Raw genomic sequence first — 23,749 nt, 5'->3', positions numbered from 1 at the left:
GGACCACCCCGGAGCTCCTGGGCAGCCAAAGGCTGTCCATGGCGTCCTAGCTCACTGCTCACGCCCGCCGCGGGCGATGACGGACCTCGCCCTTCCCCACCGCTCCCCTCCCCCTCCCGAGCCCGCCGCGGCTCGCGAGCTGACACAGTCCGAACCCTCCATTCTCTGCCCCACTATATTTAACTGGCACAACCTAACCCGCTGCTCCCTCTCGGTGACAACCCTTCACCCGGACAGACGGACCCAGCAGCCAACCATCGGTCAGAATTGGCGGGCCTCCTGCTCCCTGTAGGTGGTGGCCTCGGTGGGCGGGGCTCGGGCAGCTAGCAAGTTGAGTGGAGCCACGGCTGACGTGAGTCAACAAAGGTCACATGAAGCGAGCCGGGCATTTCGATTGGCTGCATCAGCCGGGCAGGGAGGGGGGGTCACGGCGGCGGCGTGGGGTTCGCTGTGTGACACAATTACAACAACTTTGTGCTGGTGCCGGGGAAGTTTGTTTCTCCAACGAATTCCCCCCACATCCCTCAACCCCGCACGCTCCGGCCGTTCCCGCCGCCCCCGCCCGTGGCTGCCCCTCGCCCGCCCCCGCGATGTGACCCAACAAGCCGAGCCGCCGCCGCTGCCGACCCGGGGGCTCCGCAACCCCAACCGCCACCGCCTTCACCGCCGCCGCGTTGGGATTTTTCGTCGCTGCCGCCCGCGGCGGAGGAGGAGGTGGCGATAAAGTTGGTGTGCGGGTCCCGCGCGGAGGTTGGGGGCGTCGTTGCGGGCCCCGGCCCGCGGGGGGGTGTCGGCGTCGGAGTTGTGAATTCGCTGCGTTTCCATGAAATCCAGCGGAGTGTCGCTCGCTACCGCCGCCGCTGCCGCCGCCGCTTTCGGTGATGAGGAAAAGAAAATGGCGGCGGGAAAAGCGAGCGGGGAGAGCGAGGAGGCGTCCCCGAGCCTGACAGCCGAGGAGAGAGAGGCGCTCGGCGGACTGGATAGGTATGGGTCGCCGTCACCCACCCGCCCGGTCTGCTCCGGACGGTTGGCGCCTCTCTCCGGGGAGGCCCGAGCGCGGTTCGCCTCTGGCGGCGGCGGGGCGGGCACCTGGGCTTGGCGCTCTCGGTGCCGTATCCGCCGCCGCCGGGGCCTCGGGATCGTGCAGGGATGGGTCGGGAGGGTTGCTGGAGCTCTAACGAGCCGCGTGTGTCTCTCCCCACAGCCGCCTCTTCGGGTTCGTAAGGTTTCATGAAGATGGCGCCAGGACGAAGGCCCTACTGGGCAAGGTAAGGCAGCCGCGGGCTGGAGTGCGGACACGGTCTCCCCGGCCGGCGCCCCGCTCGTCCCGGGCCCCGCGGCTCGGCCGGCGCTCATTGTGGCCGCGAACGAGGGCCGAGGGGCTTCCGGAAAACTATTTTCTGCTTTTGGTCTCCCCTTACCACCGGATCCCTCGCTTGCTCCCTTGCGAAATCGCTCTCTCCTCTCGTAGCTGGAGGAACAGAGACGGCAGCGCTTTGGGGCCGAGCTCAACTGGGTCGACAAAACTGCCTGTTATTTTACGGCTTTTGGAGGGTCAACCGATGATCTCTCCGAGGTGCCTGTTTAGGGTCAAAGGCTCGTAAATGTGTGCGGATTTCCCCACATTTCCGACTTACTTGCCTCCCTTGGTTTTTCTTCTTTTTCTCCAGGTAGGCTGTTCGGGAAATGTACTGTTAACCCAACGTTTGGGGTTTTCTTGTGTCCCCGCTCCCAGAAGGAAAGTTGCACGTAGTTTAGGGCGGTGAAGAGTTTGCATGGGGCTGTTGACAGGCATCTCAAGGGGTACGATGTTTTACCTGAAGTTGGGTGACTTGTTTACTTTTTGAGTCTTTCTGCTCTAGAAATCTTGCAGTTACTTATGAATGTGTTTTCTCCTTGGAGCCTCGTTCCCTGTGTTTTTCACAGGGGAGGCCGAGGGAAATTCGGGGTGCAGTCTCTGTTTATTTGTGTGGAAAGTTGTTGGCACTGTCATTTAGTTAAGTAATGGCTGCTCCTGTCGGCCCAAGATGGCGGGACAGGGTGGGAGGAGAAAGTGAAGGGGGGGGGTTTGGGGGAGGGAGGAGAGGTAAACATGGAAATAAATAGTAGCGATGAATAGGCCTCTCCTTCGGAGTGTGTAACTCGGTGGGTGATTAATAAAAATTATCCAAGATTATTTGCATCTAGCATTCTTGCACCTTTCTCAAGCTTGGGAGCCGCATTCATAAGCCTGGTAAATGCTTATCAACCTGTAGCACATTTAGTTATCCATCCGTAAGCTATTGAACAAAGGCAGTGGAGTCTCGATCTGTCTGCATCAGTTTGTGTCTCTTGACCAGAATCTGATCGAAATGATATTTGAATGCTCGGTTCTTAATTGGGACCGTGAAACTTGGAGTGTGCGGCGATAGGTGTTGCATCCATTAAACATTTTCTTTTCTAGCTGAAATCAGTAGCTTTGCATTTGATACCTGGCTTTATTGTTGCAATTGAGAAGGAAATTTGAAATAACTAAAGCCTTGCATTTTATTCTTAAGTTGATTTAAAAAAAAATACGGTTATCTCGAATTTTTGTCTGCAGTTTGGAGTCACTAATTCCTTTTATCTGTAATTACACTTCTGTTTTTGTTTCAAAGTAACTTAAGTGTAAGGGGTTTCGAACACAATAATGACCCAAAAGCTAAACTGAAATAATCCTTTTCAGTAAGCTCAGTCCCTTTGATCCATAGAGAAAAGTTGAATTAAACTTTGACTATGTAGGTATTAATTGGCTTCATTAAAACTATCGCCGGAAAAATGAATAGCGACTAGCTCTGAAATGATTTAAGCATAAATGATTTAAACCTTGAAATTTCTTTTCAACCTGCGTATTTAAAATATTTTACTTAAAAATACTTAACTACTGTCAAAGTTGTTATTCCAAAAGATTAAGGAAAATATTTAAATTTAAGAAGCATTGTATTTTGGAGTGATTATCTCCGGTCTGGTAGGGGGTTGGTAAAATGGTCCGCAAATATAATACATTTGGAATAGTTTGGCCAAATCTATTGTTTTGGTTAGGATAATGAAAAAATAAATGGAATCTGATGTTATACGTGGATAATGTGTAAAATGCTAGTTGATTTTATGTCTCAGAATGCTTGTATTTAGATGGATTCACAGTGAGTGGATCGTGCTTAACATTGTATTTCAGATTGTAATATTGATCTGTAGTTATTATGCACTACTGACTTTAAATTGTAAAGTAACATTTTCAAGTATTTGTGAAAATGTGCTTTACTTTCTTGATGTTTGACTGCAGTAACATAAATGAGAAACTTGTTAAGGTTCATTATATTTTGTGGCAGAATGAAGGCTTCATCAAATACTGGGTAATTTGATAAACTACTAAGTATTTTGTTGAGCTAAAGGAGAAGAAAAAATCTTCATTACTTCAGACCCCATGCCTGTGAGGTCCTATTTAGGTCAAGACTCATTAGCCTTAACATTAAAATAAAACATTCTAGAGTATGTGCTTGCAACCGCAAGCAGTTCTTGGTTGCATCTTTGTGAGCTTGAACATAACAGTGAAATGTGTAATGTAAAGCTTGATATTATATGATCTCTCACCATGAGTTTGAATTGGATTCTGAATAGAATGAATGAGCTGGAATCTTGCTATAGGAAGTATTGAATTATTTAGTTTCATCCATCTTTTGAACAGCCCTGGTAAACAGTATGTTTTTTTGTGAAATGTTGAGCTGTGTTGGTTTCAGAATTCTTATTCCCTGAAAGTCTTAAAAATGAGAGCTGGCTTTTCTTTGTTGGGGTAGGTTCAGGCTACTTACCTAAGGGCAGATACTGGAATTAAATAAATCACAGGACTCTTTAGCTATGATTTTTGTCATTACCCTATCTGGCCGTCCGCCCATCAAATTTAGTTGGCACCTTGTATAACTTTTCTTTCTGACAGAAACTTAGCTCTTACTACTTGCTTTTAACATTTATTCATATACAATATTGAATATTCTTTCAAGTTTTTAAATTAGGTTTTAAAAAAGGTTGACTCTTGACCTAAAAGATTTGGTTAAGTTTAAAACATTTACTAATAAGTATCTCTTCTTTCCCCGGAACTTGTAGGTTCCTTTTCTAGTTGGGAGGATACTTTATCCAAACTGCTTTCTTTTAGTAGCTGAATGCATTTGTCAGACTGATTTATATTGGAGTCATTGAAAGAATTTCTGTTTGAATGATTTCCATTTGATATACAACGCTTGGGGGTTTGGATTAAAGAGAAATTAGTAGTACAGTGTATTATCTTGTAGTAGTACCTTTAAAATATCTTTAAAAGATTGTTAGCAGCAAGTGGTTGCTTAATCAGAGTTCTTGAAATATAGCATGATCTTGACCAATTTTTTCTTTAATGCTGACCATCTTTTGGTATCATAATTCAAGACTCTTATTTTTTTAATTACAGTGGAGTTACTGAAAAGTAATTAAGAAGTGAAACATTTTAACAGGAATTAACTATGGTGACTTAGCACATTTTAAAAAATCTTTTGGGTTATTCTTGTTTTCAGTTAATAAGGATTTGCGTTAAAATATATGTTAATATAGAGCATGAATATATTGATAGTGATACTACATTTGTATTTATAGTAATTATATAGTGCTAAAGGGTTGGAATCTTTTGTCAAGAAACTATGCTAAAATACATAGTTGTTCACTTTGAAGTACCTTTATATCATTTTTAAGTTTGTGTTAAATACTCTTCTTGGGATTTTTTTTTTTTGTAATTCTTTTAATCAATAGATTATGTAGAATACCTGGAAGTAATCTCTCCCTCATTGCAAGCAGATTCTTTACTGTCTTAGCCACCAGGGAGGCCCATGGTGGCTAAAATGTATGTACTTAAAAAAAATACGTTCTTCTTTTTCCTAGGAGATAATTAGCATGAAAATAGTTGAAATTTAAAATTCCGGGGGTAGTGGAAGTAGGTTAAGATCCATTAAAGCATATATTTTCCTAAATTTGGTTTGCTTGCATGTTAGTGACTAAACTACCACTGTGGTAGTGCTCAGTTGTGTCCGACTCTTTGCGACCCTATGGACTGTAGCCCACCAGGCTCTTCTGCCCATGGGATTTCCCAGGCAAGAATACTGGAGTGGGGTGCCATTTCCTACTCCTGGGGATCTTCCCAACCCAGGGATTGAACCTACGTTTCTAAAGTCTCCTGCATTGGTGGGCAGATTCTTTACCTCTAGCGCCACCTGGGAAGCCCAATGTATATGGTAAGGGAAAATTATTAGGTCAGTTGTAGAAGGTGACTTTTTATACTATAATATTTGGATGTTGATACTTAAAATTATATTCTATGTATGTGTTTTGTTTACTGGCACTTTTAAAGGAATATATTCATTTCCACCGCTAAAAGAGATGAGTGTTTGGGTTACAAAAGTAACCGCAGAATAATGTCACACTTCTCTGTTTCAAAATTAGGTTTTTAATTTGATGCATCTTATAAAAGTATTTTTAAGTTTGGAAAGTTGTCTTGTAAGTTATAGTCATTGTTATTTACCTGGACAAAGTCTCAGGCAATTGCTATACATTTCCTAAGATTTTGATACATTTCTGGTAATAAAGCTATAGTAAGAGATTATAGAAAGTGCTTGCTTATCTGGCCACACATTAGAATTGCAGGAATATATAAACATGCACTTAAAGTTCTGAATTCTTTCCCCTCACCGGATAACTCTTTTTGTAGAATCAATTACAAATTGAAATGACACAGGAACATTTAACTGCCGCCTCTGTACATTTCAGGTTGTTAAAAACTGTGAGAGATGAGTTTTTGTGATGTAGGTGGTAAAGTGGAATGGTGGGCTATGCACTTTGAACCAAAGTGAAGGTTCAGTGCTTGGCTAGCTACAGAGTAAAAATATCTTTTTATGACTTGATTATGTAACATTTAGTTTTTATATATGTAATAATAGTATTATTTTGCAGATTTGAAAAAGTTTACTTTTGGTTAAGCTTACTTTGAAACTCATTGTGATGCTTTGAACTCTTTGCAATTGATGTTAATGAATTAAAACACTGTGAATTAATATTTTTGAAATGTATCCAGAGAACTAATTTATGTTACAAAAACACCACTAGGTTGTCAAAGAATTGAAATGGTGGTTATTTAAGGCCCACATGTATTTATTTGTAAACTAGTTAATTAATGAAGTTTAATTGAGAGTCCCTTCGACTGCAAGGAGATCCAACCAGTCCATTCTGAAGGAGATCAGCCCTGGGATTTCTTTGGAAGGAATGATGCTAAAGCTGAAACTCCAGTACTTTGGCCACCTTGTGCGAAGAGTTGACTCATTGGAAAAGACTCTGATGCTGGGAGGGATTGGGGGCAGGAGGAGAAGGGGACGACAGAGGATGAGATGGCTGGATGGCATCACTGACTCGATGGACGTGAGTCTGAGTGAACTCCCGGAGTTGGTGATGGACAGGGAGGCCTGGCCATGGCAGCACGCCATTCGTGGGGTTGCAAAGAGTCGGACACGACTGAGCGACTGAACTGAACTGAACTGAATGAATACATGATCGACAGTCTTATGTACTCATATCAAACAAAGCCTCACATACAATTCTATCAGTTTTCTCTACTGGTTTGTAATTTGTCAATGGTAAATTAAAGCAGCAAATATTTGAGTCTATTCAGGAAATATGGAGATAATGAAGATATCCCTTGTTTGCATTGAAAATTTACAGCTCCCTTAAAGGGTGAGATAAGTATGAGGAGGACTATCACAAAAACATCAGTGGTGGTAGGAAAGTGGAGTATCCTGAAGGTTTATGATACAGATCAATTTAACAATTTACAAGTTAGAAAGGCTTTTTTTTTTTTTTTTTTTGGCCATCCATAAAAACATTGATTAGCAAGCATGCACAAAAGCAGTCACAGGAACCTGTTTGTGAAGCTTAACGGAGTACCAGTGTCTATCAGGGGCCTTGCTGGAAAGGTGCTTTGGTGGCACCTGTTACATGCAGTGTTGCCAGCAGTAGACATTAGCCCCAGAATCACCTGATCAGTGGTGGAACACAGGGCTGGATGGGACTCTTCGGCTGTGTGTGCACTGTGGACAGTATTGGGATCCTGGATTTGCTGATTCTTAGGCCCTTTTATGCAAAAGTGGAGATGCCTTTGCAGTGTTTCGAGCCAAGCCACATTAACTTGAATATCATTCACTGCACTAATGAAAACTTACTTCTGACATTCCTTATGCTTCCTAACACATTCTCCTGACTAAAGTAAAGGCAGGAGAAGCATTGGCTTTATAGGGTGCTGTCCTGGCTCCTGTCTTCCTCAGGTTTCTTCTTTGTAGATTTAACTATTCTGGACTGTATATTCCTGATTTGGGAATTTCAAAAGTTAACTAAGAACCCCTGGATTTTAGATTATTGGAGTTAACTTGAAAAATTATCTAATAGTTGCTAGGTTAAAATTAATGAAAGCGCATGAGACTTAGCATATCCTGATATATTTCATTTTTTTCTTGAAACATTTAATGAGAATTTATATTATGTAACATATTCTGTATCAGACATTTAAAACTCAATTATTTCATTAGTATTTTATAATACATGAGTTAAATGGGGAAGGGGTGTTCACATTTGTGAGATAATTGCACGGTGGCTTCTGGGCTAGCTTGATTTACAGACACCCTTTTCCATTTATCTGGTCATTTGTTTCAACAAATTATGTACTTTGAACACCAGACCCCAGTAGAGAAAGACAAACCAGGCTCTTAGCTCCTCGTACCTGGGGACTCTTGTAATCTGCACCTTCTTTCCCTAGATAGGTAGTGCTGGAGATGGGCAGGACATTGATGGCTCCCGCAGAAGCACTCCTTGCTTTCTTGGATCCCCATTTTCAGTTTACTCTTGGGGCAGTTGTGAGTTCAGTTTCAAAGTTCTACCTGCCATTGGGCCTTAGTAGAATGTCTCCTATTAATAGGATTGGGTTTGTTTCTTGATTGTGTTTATTGGAGATGGTATTTCTTGACTTCTTTATTAGCAAGGCATCTTTTAATTTTGTTTAGGAGCGCATGGTTTACAATCAGATTTTTGCTTTTAGCGGATGTTCAGACTGTCATCTACTGTGTTTTCTTTCACTCTTCTCATTTTGTAGTAATGGTTACCTTTGTTATGAGTTCTTAACTTGAGATCCTTGAATGAACGTTCATGGGTCAACTTAAGGAATTTTCTGACCAAGTTTTGGTAAGATATTCAAGAAGTAGTTAAATAATAATCATGTTTGTAGTACAAAACAGCCCTAGGGTGAGGAGGAGGGGAGATTGTAAACTAGATTTCTCCGCTGTTGTGAGTTTGTATTTTAACCTTAGATGTGCATTACCTTAAAAATAAATAAGCACGCTGATAATGAGTATACAAGAATTATATTTTGACTGATTAAAGATGGGTTTTATACTAGTGTGTGTATAGTTAGAGATACCTGTCAAGTCTTTTTTGTCGGGTTAGGATACTTCTCATCTTCATGGGCCTTCAGTCAGGATAGGGGTAAATGAAGTAGAGATGTGTATACTGTTTGGTCCCATTTCTTTCTTTGCTCACCCTCACCCTGGTCCTGTTTCTTTGCATTTATTTACATGGCTGTACTCTTTCTTCATTTTGATCTTTAGCATCTGTTTCACTGATGACTTTATTGTTGGGTTTAATTTGGCCCAGGATGACATTTGGGACCTAATTAAAAACTATAACCTGGAAGGGTGGGAGTAATTCCTTATTTAGAGAATTTTAGGTTTCTCAGCCAAATTATGGGCTGTTTGCCACTTCTGTAAGCTTTCACTTATTTTCTCTCACTCATTTCTTTCTTTTTATCTTTACTTCTCTACATTTCAAAATACAGTCATCATTCTGTTGTGAATGTGTCCTTGTATTTTTGTGGTTTAGTCTGTGTGGTAGTATTTTGTCTGTTATAATAAATAAAATATACTACTACTAAGTTTATTCTCATGAACAAGGTTGGGCTTTGTTGTAGTTAAGCATATTATACTGGCTTCCCTGATGGATCAGATGATAAAGAATCCGCCTGCAATGCGGGAGACCTGGGTTCAATCCCTGGGTTGGGAAGATCCCCTGGATGAGGGCATGGCAACCCACTTCAGTATTCTTTCCTGGAGAATCCCCATGGCAAGTGTATTATATAAGATCATCTAGTTTATTTTAATTTAGAGCAATGGAAGGAACCATTAGATAAAGGACTCTTAAGATAAATTTATCTAAGGAATCCTTAGATAAAGATAAAGGATTGTTTTCCCACTAGATCTATTGTATTGTGTTCACTGGATCTTTTTCTTTAAAAAAAAAAAAAGAAACAAAGAAAACAGTGTATTAGAGGAAAGTTTCAGTATTTTGAAAAGCAGAAAAAATCAACCAGTCATCACCAATCATTACCCACCTTCAACAGTTTTCAGCTCATAATCTGTCTTGTTTCATCTGTATTTTACCCTGTGTTGCCATTATTGTGAAGGAAATCTCTTAATCCATAGATATTTCAGCTTGTCTCTGAAACATAGGGCTTCCCTCATAGCTTAGTCAGAAAAGAATCTGCCTGCAATGCCGGAGACCTGAGTTTGATTCCTGGATTGGGAAGATACCCTGGTGAAGGAAATGGCAACCCACTCCAATATTCTTGCCTGGAGAATTCCATGGACAAAAGAGCCTGGCAGGCCACAGTCCATGGGGTTGCAAGAGTTGGACACGACTAAACGACGACAGCGACTGAAACATAGCCACAATGCCTTTATTACACATAAAAATGCCTTGTTTTTTTATTAGTTTTTGGTTGTGCTGAGTCTTTGTTGCTGCATGCGGGCTTTTTCTAGTTGTGGTGAGCAGAGGCTACTCTTTGTTGTGGGGCATGGGCTTAAAATAACTTCTTAATATCAAATATGATTGAGTCTTAATTTTTTTGCCTTATGGAAGTTAAGAATTAGTTGCTTGGGAAATAAGTAGCGAACAGATATTTAGCTGAATATATGTGAATTTGTATTATAATATTGTGGTAGAACTTTGTAATATTAATAGATACAATAATGATAAGATAATTTTTTCGAAGAACTTTGTGAATCTTGGTTGTTTGAGTCTGGATAGTTTATTATTATTTAGGGACAATTTATTTTTAAGATAAAATAGTTAAGCATTTTAGGTTTTAGAATTTCAGGTGTCAGAATGAAAACCAGAAAAGCTTTTACTTTGCTTGATTGGTTTGCGAAATAGTTGCTAAACTGCTGTGAGTGAGGGACTCTCCCAAGTCCTGGGGCAACAAGTAAGACTTGGCCTCTGCCCCTGCATCTGTGGAGAGAGATGGACAGAATGACTATTTGATATTGTAAGTGCCGTAATCAAGGTGTATATATAGAGTTCTTTGAGCTCTCAAATGATGGAGCAATTAAAACATTTAAAACTTTTGATTGTAGGTAGTTTAAACTATCCCTACAAATTCCCAACGTTTTGGAGCAGTTAATTTAGGCTGGAGAAGTGGGTAAGAGAAACTGCAGAAAGATGTTACATTTTGGTCTTGTTTATCAAACATGAATAGAATTTGAGCAAGAAGAATAAGAGGGCAGAGAGTTAGAGGTATAAAGTTGAATGGTGTTTGGGGAATTGTGAATAATTTAGTGTGGACCCAGAGAGATTAAGGTTGTCCTAATGGGATAGGTGATTGCAGCCATGAAATTAAAAGATGCTTACTCCTTGGAAGGAAAGTTATGACCAACCTGGATAGCATATTCAAAAGCAGAGACATTACTTTGCCAACAAAGGTCCATCTAGTCAAGGCTATGGTTTTTCCAGTGGTCATGTATGGATGTGAGAGTTGGACTGTGAAGAAAGCTGAGCGCCAAAGAATTGATGCTTTTGACCTGTGGTGTTGGAGAAGACTCTTGAGAGTCCCTTGGACTGCAAGGAGATCCAACCAGTCCATTCTAAAGGAGATCAGCCCTGGGATTTCTTTGGAAGGACTGATGCTGAGGCTGAAACGCCAATACTTGGCCACCTCATTCTAAGAGTTGACTCATTGGAAAAGACCCTGATGCTGGGAGGGATTGGGGACAGGAGGAGAAGGGGACGACAGAGGATGAGATGGCTGGATGGCATCACCGACTTGATGGACGTGAGTTTGAGTGAACTCCAGGAGTAGGTGATGGACAGGGAGGCCTGGCGTGCTGCGATTCATGGGGTTGCAAAGAGTCGGACACGACTGAGCGACTGAACTGAACTGAATGGGATAGGGAGGAGGTAATTGAGCGTGTGGCCCCCATCATTGTAGATGATAGGAAGCTTTGGGGAGTCACTGAACTCAACTCTCTAATCAGGGGAAGTGACATGACCAGGATATTATTGACTCCAGTGAGAGGGATAAAGTGGAGAGGAAAGGGATCCAGTTGTTAAATATTGATGGATAGATAAGACTACATGAATTTTAGAATAGAATTCTGCTGCTGCTTATTAGATGTATGATCTTTGGGCAAATTATTTTATCTTTCAGAGGCTCAATTTTCTTATCCGTAAAATGGAAGTGGTAATAGGTTTCTGTCAGGCTATAGCATTTTGTGTTAGGGAAAAAAGAGATGTAAAGTGCCTGGCAGTAGGTAGGCCTGGTGTGGAAGGAGCTCAGTACAAGATAATGTTACCATCTCGGAAAAGACAGTTTTAAAAGTGAGTCTATAGTTTAGGAAAGGGGTGGGGGAGACAGAGGCAGATTCAAGATCTCTTGAAAACACTCTTCCTTGACTTTCTTAACATCTGACTACTTTGGCTTTCTGCATCTCAGTCTGCTTTGCAAGGAAATTCTGTTCTAGATCTTTACTCTGTCTGCTCCCAACTTGCATGTATGCTTGACTGAACTTGATTACTTTACCTGGTATCTTGAAGACATCTTAAACTGAACATATGCATGCTGAATTTATCTTTGGTTTTGATGTTCCCTGTCTTAATAAGTGGCACTTATCATTTCCCTTGCCAGAAACCTTAGAGCTGTTTTTAACTCCTTTTTTTTCTTAGCAAGTCCTAATAGTCACCAAATCTTGACATTTCTACATCTTAAATTTCAAATCTGTTTGTTTTTCTCCATCCTCGATGCCACCATTCTAATTGCAGCCATGATCCGATCTTTGACTTTTGAAATACTTGCATGCAGATTTTTTTGAATAGGTATACTTGGAATAGTGCAAAATTGTAAATTACATAGAGGAAGTTGCAGTAAAAAGAGAATCTCCCACACCATCTCTGGGTTATATATTTCTTAATCTCAGGCAGCCACTGATAAAAGCTTTGTTGGGTAACTTCATATTTCAACACATACAAGTATATTCTATTATATATCTTTTTCCCACACAAATGCTGCTGCTGCTAAGTTGCTTCAGTCGTATCTGACTGCGCGATCCCAGAGACGGCAGCCCACCAGGCTCCCCGTCCCTGGGATTCTCCAGGCAAATGAGACCATACTACATTAAGTTGTTAAAATGCTTCGTTAATTTTGCTGCTTGCCATATGAAAATATTACTTGTTTTTATATTGAATTGTCTTGGACTTGAGAGTTCTCTCATTCAAATAGTGAAATGTTGGTGAGGAGGTTGGTTTGGTTGATTAAGTTACTTTGAAGCCCTGTTAGTACTTTTATATATGGTATAAAAGGTAGAAATTCTTCAACTGCAAAAGTTTTAATTGAAAGTATGTTCACATGTCTTTTCCTACGATAGCAGTTGCTTAATTTTATATGCTGTGAACTCAGTTGAAGTAATTGGCAAAATTTGCCTTCATATTTTGATTTTATTGGTACCACTGATTCTGAGGTTCCGTGAATACTGATTTAATTTACTCCCTGAATGTTTAAAGAAGTAGCCATAGTTTATACCACTTAATATCTTATATTTGCAGGAGTCACTCACCTTCTTGACTTATTCTTGATTTTTATTATAGAAAAAGAAAAATAGGTAAACTTGTATTCTTGATTAGTCATAAACAGTACAGGGCTTAATGTTTTGTTATGGGCCTCCCTGGTGGCTCAGACGGTAACGAATCTGCCTGCAATGCAGGAGATACAGGTTCCATCCCTGGGTCAGGAAGATCTGGAGAAGGGAATGGCAACCACTCCAGTATTCTTGCCTGAAGAATCCTGTGGATAGAAGAGCCTGACTGTCCATGGGGTTGCATAGAGTCGGACGTGACTGGGCAATTAACACTACTAGTATGTTATTTTATGTAGTCACTCAGTCTTGTCGAACTCTTTGTGACCCCACAGACTGTAGCCTGCCAGGCTCCTCTGTCCGTGGAATTCTCCAGGCAAGAATACTGGAGTGGGTTAACATTCCCTTCTCCAGGGGATCATCCTGGTCCAGGGATCAAACCCAGGTCTCCTGCATTGCAGGCAGATTCTTTACTGTCTGAGCCACCAGGGAAGCTCTCTAGTGTGTTACTAACTTGTAGCAGAATACCTTTGTTTTCATTATATATTGACTGGTGGTGGAGTTGGAATGGTGGTACTTTAGTTATTTGAGGTTATTAACCATTTGAGGGCCAGTGTAGCTGTAGACATTTTGTATATGATTTTGGAGAGTGTGTGGTTTTCTTTGAAGCCCGACTGTGGACTCCATTGTTTTCAGCTATTTAGTTTTCTCTATTCTTGGGTAGAAGTGTTAACAACAGGAGTGTGCTGAGAGGAATGAAAAGCGTTAATACCACTGGATTGGTTAGGCTTAAATGCCATGGTTTATATCACACTGTTCTATGGTGTTCCATGATCACTGCCCATATTCTCTCAAATTCTCCTCTGCTGATTACAAGGGTGCTAGGGGAAGAGAATGTGAACTGATCCCTAGAGAACTTACTGCTCTAACTGGAAAAATTGTTTTAAGCACATGCTCCCTTAACGTAGTTAATAGGCCTTAGAATTGTTTCTCAGCCTGGGTGTTCAAAATACTTGCTTGATTGGAAGGCTGTGTGATAAACTGGAAAGAACAGTGGATCAGAAAACTGAAGACCAGTATTTGAGTCTGCTGCCTACTTTGTCAACTTGCTTAATTTTTATGGTCCCAGTTTCACCGTCTGTTAACATGAAGGGCTACTACTACTACTAAGTCGCTTCAGTCATGTCCGACTCTGTGCGACCCCATAGACGGCAGCCCACCAGGCTCCCCCGTCCCTGGGATTGATTACGAATTTCCAAAGTGACTGTCTAGCATCAGAATTCTAGGTGGTGGTTCATTTGAATTTTTAGGATTGATTCAATTTTGGAGATTTTGATCCAAAAGGAGGGCACAATGGAACTTTGTTCTGGATTGTAATTTTCTTTGATTTCAGCCTCAAGCTTTTAAGACCAGAAATGAATGCAGGTACATAATGTAACTGAGAATTGTATGTTTTGGTTAGTCTAATATGATAAATTATTCAGTTAGTCTTTGACTGATTTGAAAGTTAGCCTTATTTATTAATGGTGTTTTGACTTCTCCAAACTACTACTTTTTTATAGTTGGAATTATTTCTTAGGTCAGATCTGATGTTTCTAATTCTAGAACATGGGTATAATTACTGTGTGTTTACCTGTTTATTAGGAGCTCATGACAGGGCTAAATGAATTGTCAGACATGAATTGATAAGAAATGTCACAGTAAATATGTACTATTAGGTACAGACATTTGGGTGTTACAGATGGTAAGGCCCCTCAGTTTCCCTAAAAGTAGCAAGAATTGGCATTAATTGAGGCACTTTCCAATCTATTGACTGTGAACTTTTATTGTTGAATTTGGCTCTGTGTGTGTTTATGTATGAGTATATTGTGATTATATGTTTACTCTAAGCTTGCTAGTCAAAAAGATAGGTTTGAAGTTTGTACCTTAGTTTCAGAGTATAACTCTTAAGGAGAAACTTCTTCTGTAACACTTTTTCAAAGTGTTTATCTATAAATGGATAGATAAGTGGGTCTTCTGTCATTGAAGATATTCAAGTTTGCTCATTGACACTACTTGGCCAGAATGTTGTAGACAGCATTCAGACATCAAAGGATAATGTTTACTGTTATCCGTAAAGATGATTCCACCCTTAGTCAGGATTCTGTGAAAAGAGGTAGCTGGATCCTCTTTGTTGGATTCGGTTGTCCTTATAGAAGTGGACAATACCATGACTGATTCATAATCGAGTGTATATATTTCTGTAAATGGCAATTTTTTTCTATTTGCTTTTTAAAAATTGACTGTTTATTTAGAAACAATTATAGATTCACATGCACTTGTCAGTAATAAGAAATCCAGTACAATGTCATGACCAGGATATTGACATTGAGATAGTCAAGATACAGACCTGTTTATCACAAGTATCCATCATGTCCTTTAGAGCCATATTCACCCCCCCACCCCCCCACCCCCAGTTTCTAACCCTTGGCAAGCACTGATCTATTCTGTTTCTATAATTTTGTCATTGAAAAAAAGTTATATAGGTGGGATCAGCGTATGTATCCTTATGTATAGTTTGTTCCTCCGTGTTACTGACGTACCATGGTTTCCTTAACCATTTACTTGTTGAAGGATACTTTGAGTTATTTTTAGTCTGTGGCTATTGTAAATAAAGTTGCTATGAACATTTTGTACAGGTGTTTTTGTGAGCCTAAGTTTTTCTGGGATAAATGTCCAAGAGTGCAGTTGCTGCTGGTTGCTTGTTTAGTCTTATAAAAAACTGCCGAATTGTTTTCCAGAGCAGCTCTACCATTGTACATTCCCATCAGCAGTTTCCACCGGTGCTCTAGCTTTGGTGTACCCTTCCCAGCATTTGGTGTTATTGCTGTGTAGTGATAGCTCATTGTAGTTTTAATTTGCATTTCTCCAAAGGCTAGTGATGTTGAATGTCTTTCATGTCCTTATTTTCCTTCTGTATTCAGAAGGAAATATTCACCTCTGTGGTGAAATGTCTGTTCGTGTCTTTTAGATTATTGATTTGAGACCTTTCTTTTTCTCTGATGTACAAATTTAGTACTTTATATTTTCATTTCGGCACTGCTTTAGTAGTGTCCCACATATTCTCGTATTTTCATTCAGTTTTATGGGTTTTTAAATTTCCTCTTCAGTCCTTGGAATATTTAGTATTTAGTAGTGTGTTACGCAGCTTCTGAGTATTTGGAGATTTTCCTGTTTTCACTGTCACTGATTTTTAGTTTTACTGTGAGTGACTTTTTAGCTTGATTCTATTATGATAAGGAAATTTACTCTGTATAATTTTCATTCTCTTAGTTGACATGTGTTTTATGACCCAGGATGAGGTCTATCTTGATGACCCTTCCATGTGTGCTTGAAATGAATGTGTATTCTGTTGGATGGAGTGTTATATACATGAGAATTCGATCTTTTTGGTGGATTTTATTGTCCAGTTCTTCTATATTCTTACTGATTTTCTGTCTAGTAGTTCTACCAATTAATGAGAGTGTGGTATTTCTAGATTTCCAACTGTAATTGTGGATTTGTCTGTTTTTCCTTTTATCAGTTTTTACTTCTTGTACTTTGAGGCTCTGTCATTTGATGTGTACGTAAGTTTGTCGTATCTCCTGGTGGGTTGTTCCTTTTATCATTATGTAGTGTCTCTTTTGCTCTTGCTAAAATTGCTAGTAATTTTATTTACTCTTAAGTCTACTTTATTGATAATAATATTGCCACTCTTGCTTTTTTTAAAAAAATCAATATTTACATGGTATGTCTTTTTCCATACTTTAACTTTACCTGTTGTATTTAAGATGGATTTTTTTGGGGGGGGAGTACAACATATTGTTAGATCATTTTAAAAAAACCACTCTTCCCGTCTCTTTTAATTGGTATAGACTGTTTATACTTAAGGTAACTGTTGATATATTAGAACTTCAAGTCTGCTTAGTACTATGGCTTGTTCCTCTTTTTGGTTTCTTTCATTCTTGCTGCTTTCCTCCTTGTGGGTTATCTGGATATATATTTTTTGATTCCATCTTGATTAGTAGTGTTTTTAAGTGTATCTCTTTGTATAGACTTTTTACTGGTGGTTCTCGGTACTGGAATATTCATATGTAATTTATCACTGTCTTCTGTTGTGGATGTTCTACTACTTCCAGTGAAGTGCAGTCCTTTACTTCCATTTAGGTACTTTTGTCTGCCCTCTTATGAAATATAATTTTCTTAAGTGTTTTCTCTTAGTAACATTGAACATCACACCAGATGGTGTGATAAATTTTGCTTCAACCAGCAAATATGATTTATGAAACTCATGCATTGTATAATATTCTTATTATACTTACTCATGATCTTATATATTCCAATGTTCTTTTTTCCTTTCTGAAGTCCCAGCCTTCTGCTTTCATTTCCTTTCTATTTAGAGAACTTTAAAGTCATTTTTTCAGGATAACTTTATTTCCCTTCATTCCTGAAGGATATTTTTGCCGTATATAGAATTCACAATGTACCGTTCTTTTTCTTTTAGCCATGGAAAACGTGCTATTTTCTTCTGTTCTCTGTGGTTTCAAATCAGAAATTTGTTGTCATTGGAATCTGTGTTCCCCTGTAAGTAATTTATTGTTTTTTTCTGGCTGCTTTCAATAATTTTTCTTTGCCTTTAGTTTTCAGAAATTAAGTTACGATGTATCTTGGTGTGGATGTCTTTAGTTTTATTTATCTTGGTGTGGGTTTCTTTCATTGAGTTAATGTGTTTCACCACAGCTTGGAATTTTTTAGATAATATATTTTAGAATACTTTTAAAATCCCACCTTCTCTTCTTCTGGGACTCTGATAAGAATCTTAGCGCTTCTGTTTTTGGGTCCCTGAAACTCTGTCTTCCACCCCCAGTTCCCCAGTCCATTTTCAATTTTAGGTTGGCTAAATTGTTTTGATCTGTTTGCTGTGTCTGTTGTCTGACACTTCCATTCTACTGCTTAGCCTGTCCAGAGAATTTTTATTTTGAGTATTATATTTTTTAGTTTTGTAATTTCCACTTGGTTCTTTTAAAACAACTTTCCTGAGACTTAGCATTTTCTAATTTGTTTCAAGAGCAGTTAAAATAGCTTGTTGAAGCATTTATATTGACTAAAACCTTGGTCAGACTTATGATGCAAGGCAGGACTGGATTCACCATAATTGACTCCAGCTCCCCAGAGGTGAAAAGCTATTGGGCAAATTTGGTTGTATCTACTCAAACCACCCATAAACTCACCATTCCAAATAACTTAACTTTCCTGCATAGTCGGGCACCAAGGTGCCAACAGTAGTGAGATCCACCACATCAAAATTGCCAACTCAATGGAAGGCTCTTCTAGTAGGCAGGCTACTATCACTGGTTCTGTTGCCAGTATTAGTCTGGCCCAATATCTAGTCAGTGCCAGGCTTTCTTCTGAGAACGGCATGGGGTGCAGCTGGAACAGTGTAGGTGTACTTGTAACTCTTTCTGCTGTTTTTCCATGATCCAGCTGTGTAATTTCTGGTCAGTGATTCCAAGTTTTAGATAAGTTGTAAGTGTTCAATTTCTGCACAACTTTATCATCCGCTACTAATTTAAAAATCATTCTCTGTTCAGCTGTTAATGCTGGAATCCATATTTAGTTTTATAAGCTTCTCCCTATTTTTAGTTTTGTTTGAGGGTTTTGGCTTAGGAGTTTTATCCCTGTTTGTCGATAAGAAATTTAAGAGTGGAATGTTAATAAACTTCAGTGTAGTTCTGTTAATGTCAAGAATTTAAAAAATGGATTGGTTAAATAAGATCTTTGTCAGATAGTTTATCAAAAACTTGGTTCATCTCAGTGTTGAATCTGTTGATTGTTTTCTCTCATTCACTTTATAGTTTTCTGGCTTTTGGTATGGGGAGTGATTTTCAGTGGTATCCTGGGCATATTTGATATCACTTTATGAGAATTCTAGATTGCATTCTATTTTTATAATAGGTAAAAATCCTTGTTAAGCTGTAATGCCAGGACTGGGTGGCTGTGTAGATTCAGCTTCTGACTGGGCCCTACTGACAACCACCCTGGGAAAAGTAAAGCAGTGACTCATACTGTCTTGGTATAGACTGATGGGATGCAAGTTCAACAGCTGCCTCACTGATAATCTTCCTGACAAAAGTTGGGCGCCAGTTTACACCCCTTTGTTGCCTCTGAGTAGAGGGGGTATAAGAACAGCTTCCTGATGAGTCATGCTTCTCAGCAAGAGAGAAGTAGTGGAGGGCTAACTCACAGCACTCTGATGCTGCAGGATGGAGCATAAGCTCCCCACTTGGTACCACTTACCCTGAGTTGATGCCAAGTGGTGGTGGTGGTGGTGGTGGGAGCTCATTTCCCTCTGGGCACCTCTGGCACCCAGAGAATGGGTAAAGTGGATTGTTGGTTGCTTCATCTCTTGACTTCTTCATTCAGTCTCACTGCTCGTTGGGTGTGGAGGTTCACCTTTCCACTAGTCCCTGCTGACACAAGGGATGGGGAGAAAGTGGACTGCTGACTGGCTCCAACTCACAACACTTTGTTCAGTCTCGTTGATGCCAGATAGAGTGCTGGTTCAGCTCTTATCTGGTTCTTGCTGATACCAGGTGTGTGTGTATTTCAATGTAGTGGTGACTAATCCTGCCTCACACAGCTTTTTGGGTGGTGGTTTCGGCAGCCCAGCTTGCCGTTGACCCCACTGACACTACCTTAAATGGGTGAATCTGAGCACCATTGGGTGTGAAAAAAGATAAGCTGTCTTTGAGTTTTGCTGTAACCCAGCACAGGAGTATTGGAGCCACCCCTCTGGTTCTGCAGGGCCTGGAAGATCTGCTGCTGCTTTCCTCATCCATACCATCTTGGCAGGAGAACTGGGGATATGTGAGGGATAGAAGATCAACTGCCTGTTCTGTTCTGCCAACACTATCCTAGTAGGGGACTTGGGTTGACACCACCTGCTCCCCAGTCTGGCTGAGAGGAAGAGAGTGTGGAAGATTAGCTGCGTGCTTGACGTCACTGAAACTGAAGGGTTTGCATGGAGGGTTTTCCATTGGGGTTTGGCTGGAGTATGGTGGGTATTACTGAAAAGATTTCTTTGGGTTGGGAGGAAAAAGCCTTTTCTTGGGCTTATTTGCCTGTGACTTGTGATGGTGAAGCAGCATTCTGTCCTGGAAATAAGGGAGACAGTAAAACCCAGGGAACTTAACTGCCTTGTCATTCCTCAAGTTTTGATGTCTCTAAGAAGTCCACTGCTTTTCCTCATCTTTCAGATGCCTCCTATCTTTGGCCGTTTACATCCAGGATTTTTTTTTAGTTCTAAGCGGGTATACCTGAGAGGACAGAAGTTACTCCATTTTGGTGGTGTTTCAAGTCCTCCATTGACTTTTATGGTAATTCAAGTTTGGATTGTGAAAATTTTTGCCTCAAGATACTCTATCATATGAAGTAAGTGTTTAAAAAAATCTAATTTATAGGTAAATCTTTAATTTGAAAATATCCATCATAACATATTTGATCATAACATATTTGCATTACAAAGTTGTTTACTTGTATCAGGGCTTGACCTATAGCTGTTACTATTTTGGGGACAAGGTTTAAATAACTACAGTGCTTGCTTTTGACCCAAATAGTTTCTGTTACACTTTTTAAAGGAAGCATATATTTAGATGTATAGCAAGAAATGGAAAGATAAGCTGGATTATAGCAGAATGTTACTGTTTTGATTTGCCATCAAACAACAGTTAACTCTTTAGATTCACAAGACAAATATACAAATAGAACATTCTACTTCGCTTGCCATTTTAAGGCCAGCAGAACAACATAACATTTTCCAAATTTGAAAACACTTAAAACAGACAACATGATTGAGAAGTTTTTAGTAGGAGAGAGGTGGTAGAGAATTTTTTTACCAGTGAGCAGCCAGGGAAGCCCTATTGCGTGTTTCTTTAAACATTTTTTTTAACATTAAAAAATATTTATTTTGGCTGCATTGGGTCTTATTTGCAGCACGTGGAATCTTTAGTTGTGGCATGCAGACTCTTAGTTGCTGTATGCATGCAGGATCTAGTTCCCTGACCAGATATTGAATCGAACCTGGGCTCCCCCTGCATTTGGAGTGTGGGCTACCAGGGAAGTCCCTTACTTGGGTGTTTTTACTTCACATAGAAGAAAATTAATTTAACAACCAAAAATGTATTTGTTTACTTAGCTAGTTAACCTTTCATGGTGCTCTTTTTCTTGTGTGTTTGAGTTATTGTCTAGTATTCTTTCATTTCAACATGAATGATTACCTTTTGTATTACTTTCAGTGCATGTCAGCTAGTGGCAAATTCTTGATTTCTCCTTCATGTTTAAGAATAGTTTTGTTGGATGTAGGGTTATTGGTTGACTAGCTTTTCCTTTCAACACTTTAACATGTCATCCCATTGCCTTCTGGCCTCTGTGGTATCTGAGGAAGAAATCAGGTATTTTATTGAGGATCCCTTATATATGATAGATCACTTCTTGTTGCTTTCAGGATTCTTTTTTTTTTTTTCTTTCTGAGTTTGCAGTGCTTCTTAGTGTAGGTCTGAATTTAATTATTTGGAGTTCATTGAGCATTTTGGCTGTGCGATTATATTATTTTAAAATTACTGAGTTTGGAAACTTTTCAGCCATTTTTTCATTAAATGTTCTTTCCCTTTCTCAACTCTCCTTCTGTGACTTCCGATTCGCACATTTTGTTATTCATGATTTCCCATAGGTCTCTGAGGCTCTGTTCATTTTTCTTATTTTTTCTTTCTCTTGCTTGACTGAATAATCTTACTTGATCTATTCCCAAGTTCATTAATTCTTTCTGCCTGCTCAGATATATTTTTGAGCCTTTCTAGTGTATTTTTAATATCAGTTATCATACTTGCTACTTGATCTTTTATGTTGTTCACGCGCCCAATCGTGTCTAAATTTTTGTGACCCCATGAACTGCAGCATGCGAGGCCTCCCTGTCCCTCACCATTTCCTGAAGTTTGCCCAAGTTCACATCCATTGCATTGGTGATGCCATCCAGCCATCTCATCCTCTGATGCTCTCTTCTCCTTCTGATCTTTTATGTATATATATATATATATATATGTAATTTCTCTGTTTATTGATATTGTTTGACACATTGTTCTTATATATACACTTCGCTTTAGTTCTTCAGACATAGCTTCCCTTAATTCTTCGAACATACTTAAAATAGCTGATTTAAAGTCTTGTCTAGTAAGCATATCATCTGGGCTTCCTCTGGTACAGTTATTATTGATTGCCCTTTGTTCTGTGAATGGACTGTACTTATTTTTATTCCTTTGCATATCTAAAAATTTTGGTTGAAAACTGGGCATTTTAATACGATACAGCAATTCTGGAAAGCAGACTATTCCCCCTCTGCAGCATTTGCTGTTGTTATTGTCTAGTGGAATAGTTGTTCCGTTGTTTACAGTGACTTTCTGAACTAATTTTGTAGTTTGTATTCTTTGTCCTGTATTGCCACTGAAATCTCTGTGTACTTCAGTGTTTAGGTAACTGTCTGGAACCAATAAATCTCCCAGTCTTTGCTAAGAGTGGTCTGTGTGCAGGCAGTTGACAGCTCTGCCATAACCTTCACTCTCATGATTGTGCAGAGCCTCATGGTCAGAGAGGGCCTAGGGACTTCTCAGGTCTTTTGTGGATATGTGCAAAGCCTACGTCTGTGTTTTGCTTTCTTGAGTCTCAGGGTTTTTATATTTGTTGGCCCTTTTCAAAGCTGTTAGAGACATCTCATTGCCCCGCTTTTCCTTTTAGGATTTTTGCTTATTCTTTTGTTTGCTCCAGTTGTTATTCACTGCTTCAGAAAACCACAGTCAAACAGCTTCCTGGAATAGTTTTTGACAAATGCCCCTGGAGTAAAATGCCTTTGTATTGGGCAAGCCCCAAATCAGGTTGAATACAAATAGCCTTGTAAGTAGGGTCTTCAGGGAACCATCAGACAAGTCAAATAATTACAAATTTCCTGGAAATGAAGCTTTAAAGAGCTTCAGCCTTCTTTGCTGGCTTTTCAGGTTGGGGTTTGTATTGCAAATCTGTGCTGTTAGTTTTCAGGTCTACTGTGGAGTTGACTGGGGAGGCTGGGACCAGAGCAAGTTAAAAAGCTAGAAAGCTCTGTTTTTACCAAGATTCAGCCATTTTTCTTGAGCAAATCCTGCCCAGATTGCTGAAAGGTTTTGGTTGACTTCTAGAGTTATTTGTCAGTTTTCTTACTGGAGAATTGGTGGGGGTCCAATTCCACTGTTTTCCTTGATGTCACTCAGCGTTCTTTTTTAAAGGTAAATTTATGATTTCATGCAGAACTTTCAGTTCATATTTGGAACTACAGTGTTTGTCATTGATCTTTAAAAAAATGTCTTTCTATTATGCTGAAAATTTTGGTTCTCAAAGACAGTAGCGTAATTACTCCATTGCTTTATCACAGAGTACACACATTAATGGTGTTAGAGTTACAGTATCAACACTACTATGGTTGCTAATTGTTGCTTGAGGATTTTTTGTTATTGTTGTTGTTGTTTTTGTCTTTAAGGTATCTTCCACGGGAATGTTTGTTTAAATTACTGTGTTTTAAAATTCCTTGAAATAATTATTCGGTCTTGTTATATTATTGACTGGCTGCGCCCTGAGGTTTGTTGTGTGTGCTTCCGTGGTGGCTCAGAGGATAAAGCATCTGCCTGCAATGCAGAAGACCCGGGTTCGATCCCTGGGTTGGGGAGATCCCCTGGAGAAGGAGA

At 39.7% G+C, this 23,749-nt stretch overlaps 1 protein-coding gene across 8 annotated transcripts in view; it reads left to right on the top strand.

Annotated features, from left to right (window-relative positions):
* The first annotated feature begins 454 nt into the window (after positions 1-454).
* Positions 455-23,749, top strand: part of KDM6A (lysine demethylase 6A) — a 179,868-nt gene continuing 156,573 nt past the window's right edge. For 6 of the 8 annotated variants that reach the window (XM_070366141.1, XM_070366139.1, XM_070366136.1 and 3 more), the window contains exons 1-2: positions 458-984; positions 1,205-1,268. In XM_070366141.1, coding sequence (XP_070222242.1) covers positions 824-984; positions 1,205-1,268 — 225 coding nt within the window. In that variant the 5' untranslated portion in view covers positions 458-823. Of the gene's footprint in view, positions 985-1,204; positions 1,269-23,749 lie in introns of all 8 variants that reach the window. The other 2 variants (XM_070366140.1, XM_070366135.1) reach the window with 2 other exon arrangements.

Source organism: Bos mutus, chromosome X (assembly GCF_027580195.1).
Source record: "Bos mutus isolate GX-2022 chromosome X, NWIPB_WYAK_1.1, whole genome shotgun sequence".
NCBI lineage: Eukaryota > Metazoa > Chordata > Mammalia > Artiodactyla > Bovidae > Bos > Bos mutus.
Note: the sequence above shows the minus strand (reverse complement) of the source record. Positions and strands in the feature narration are given on the sequence as shown.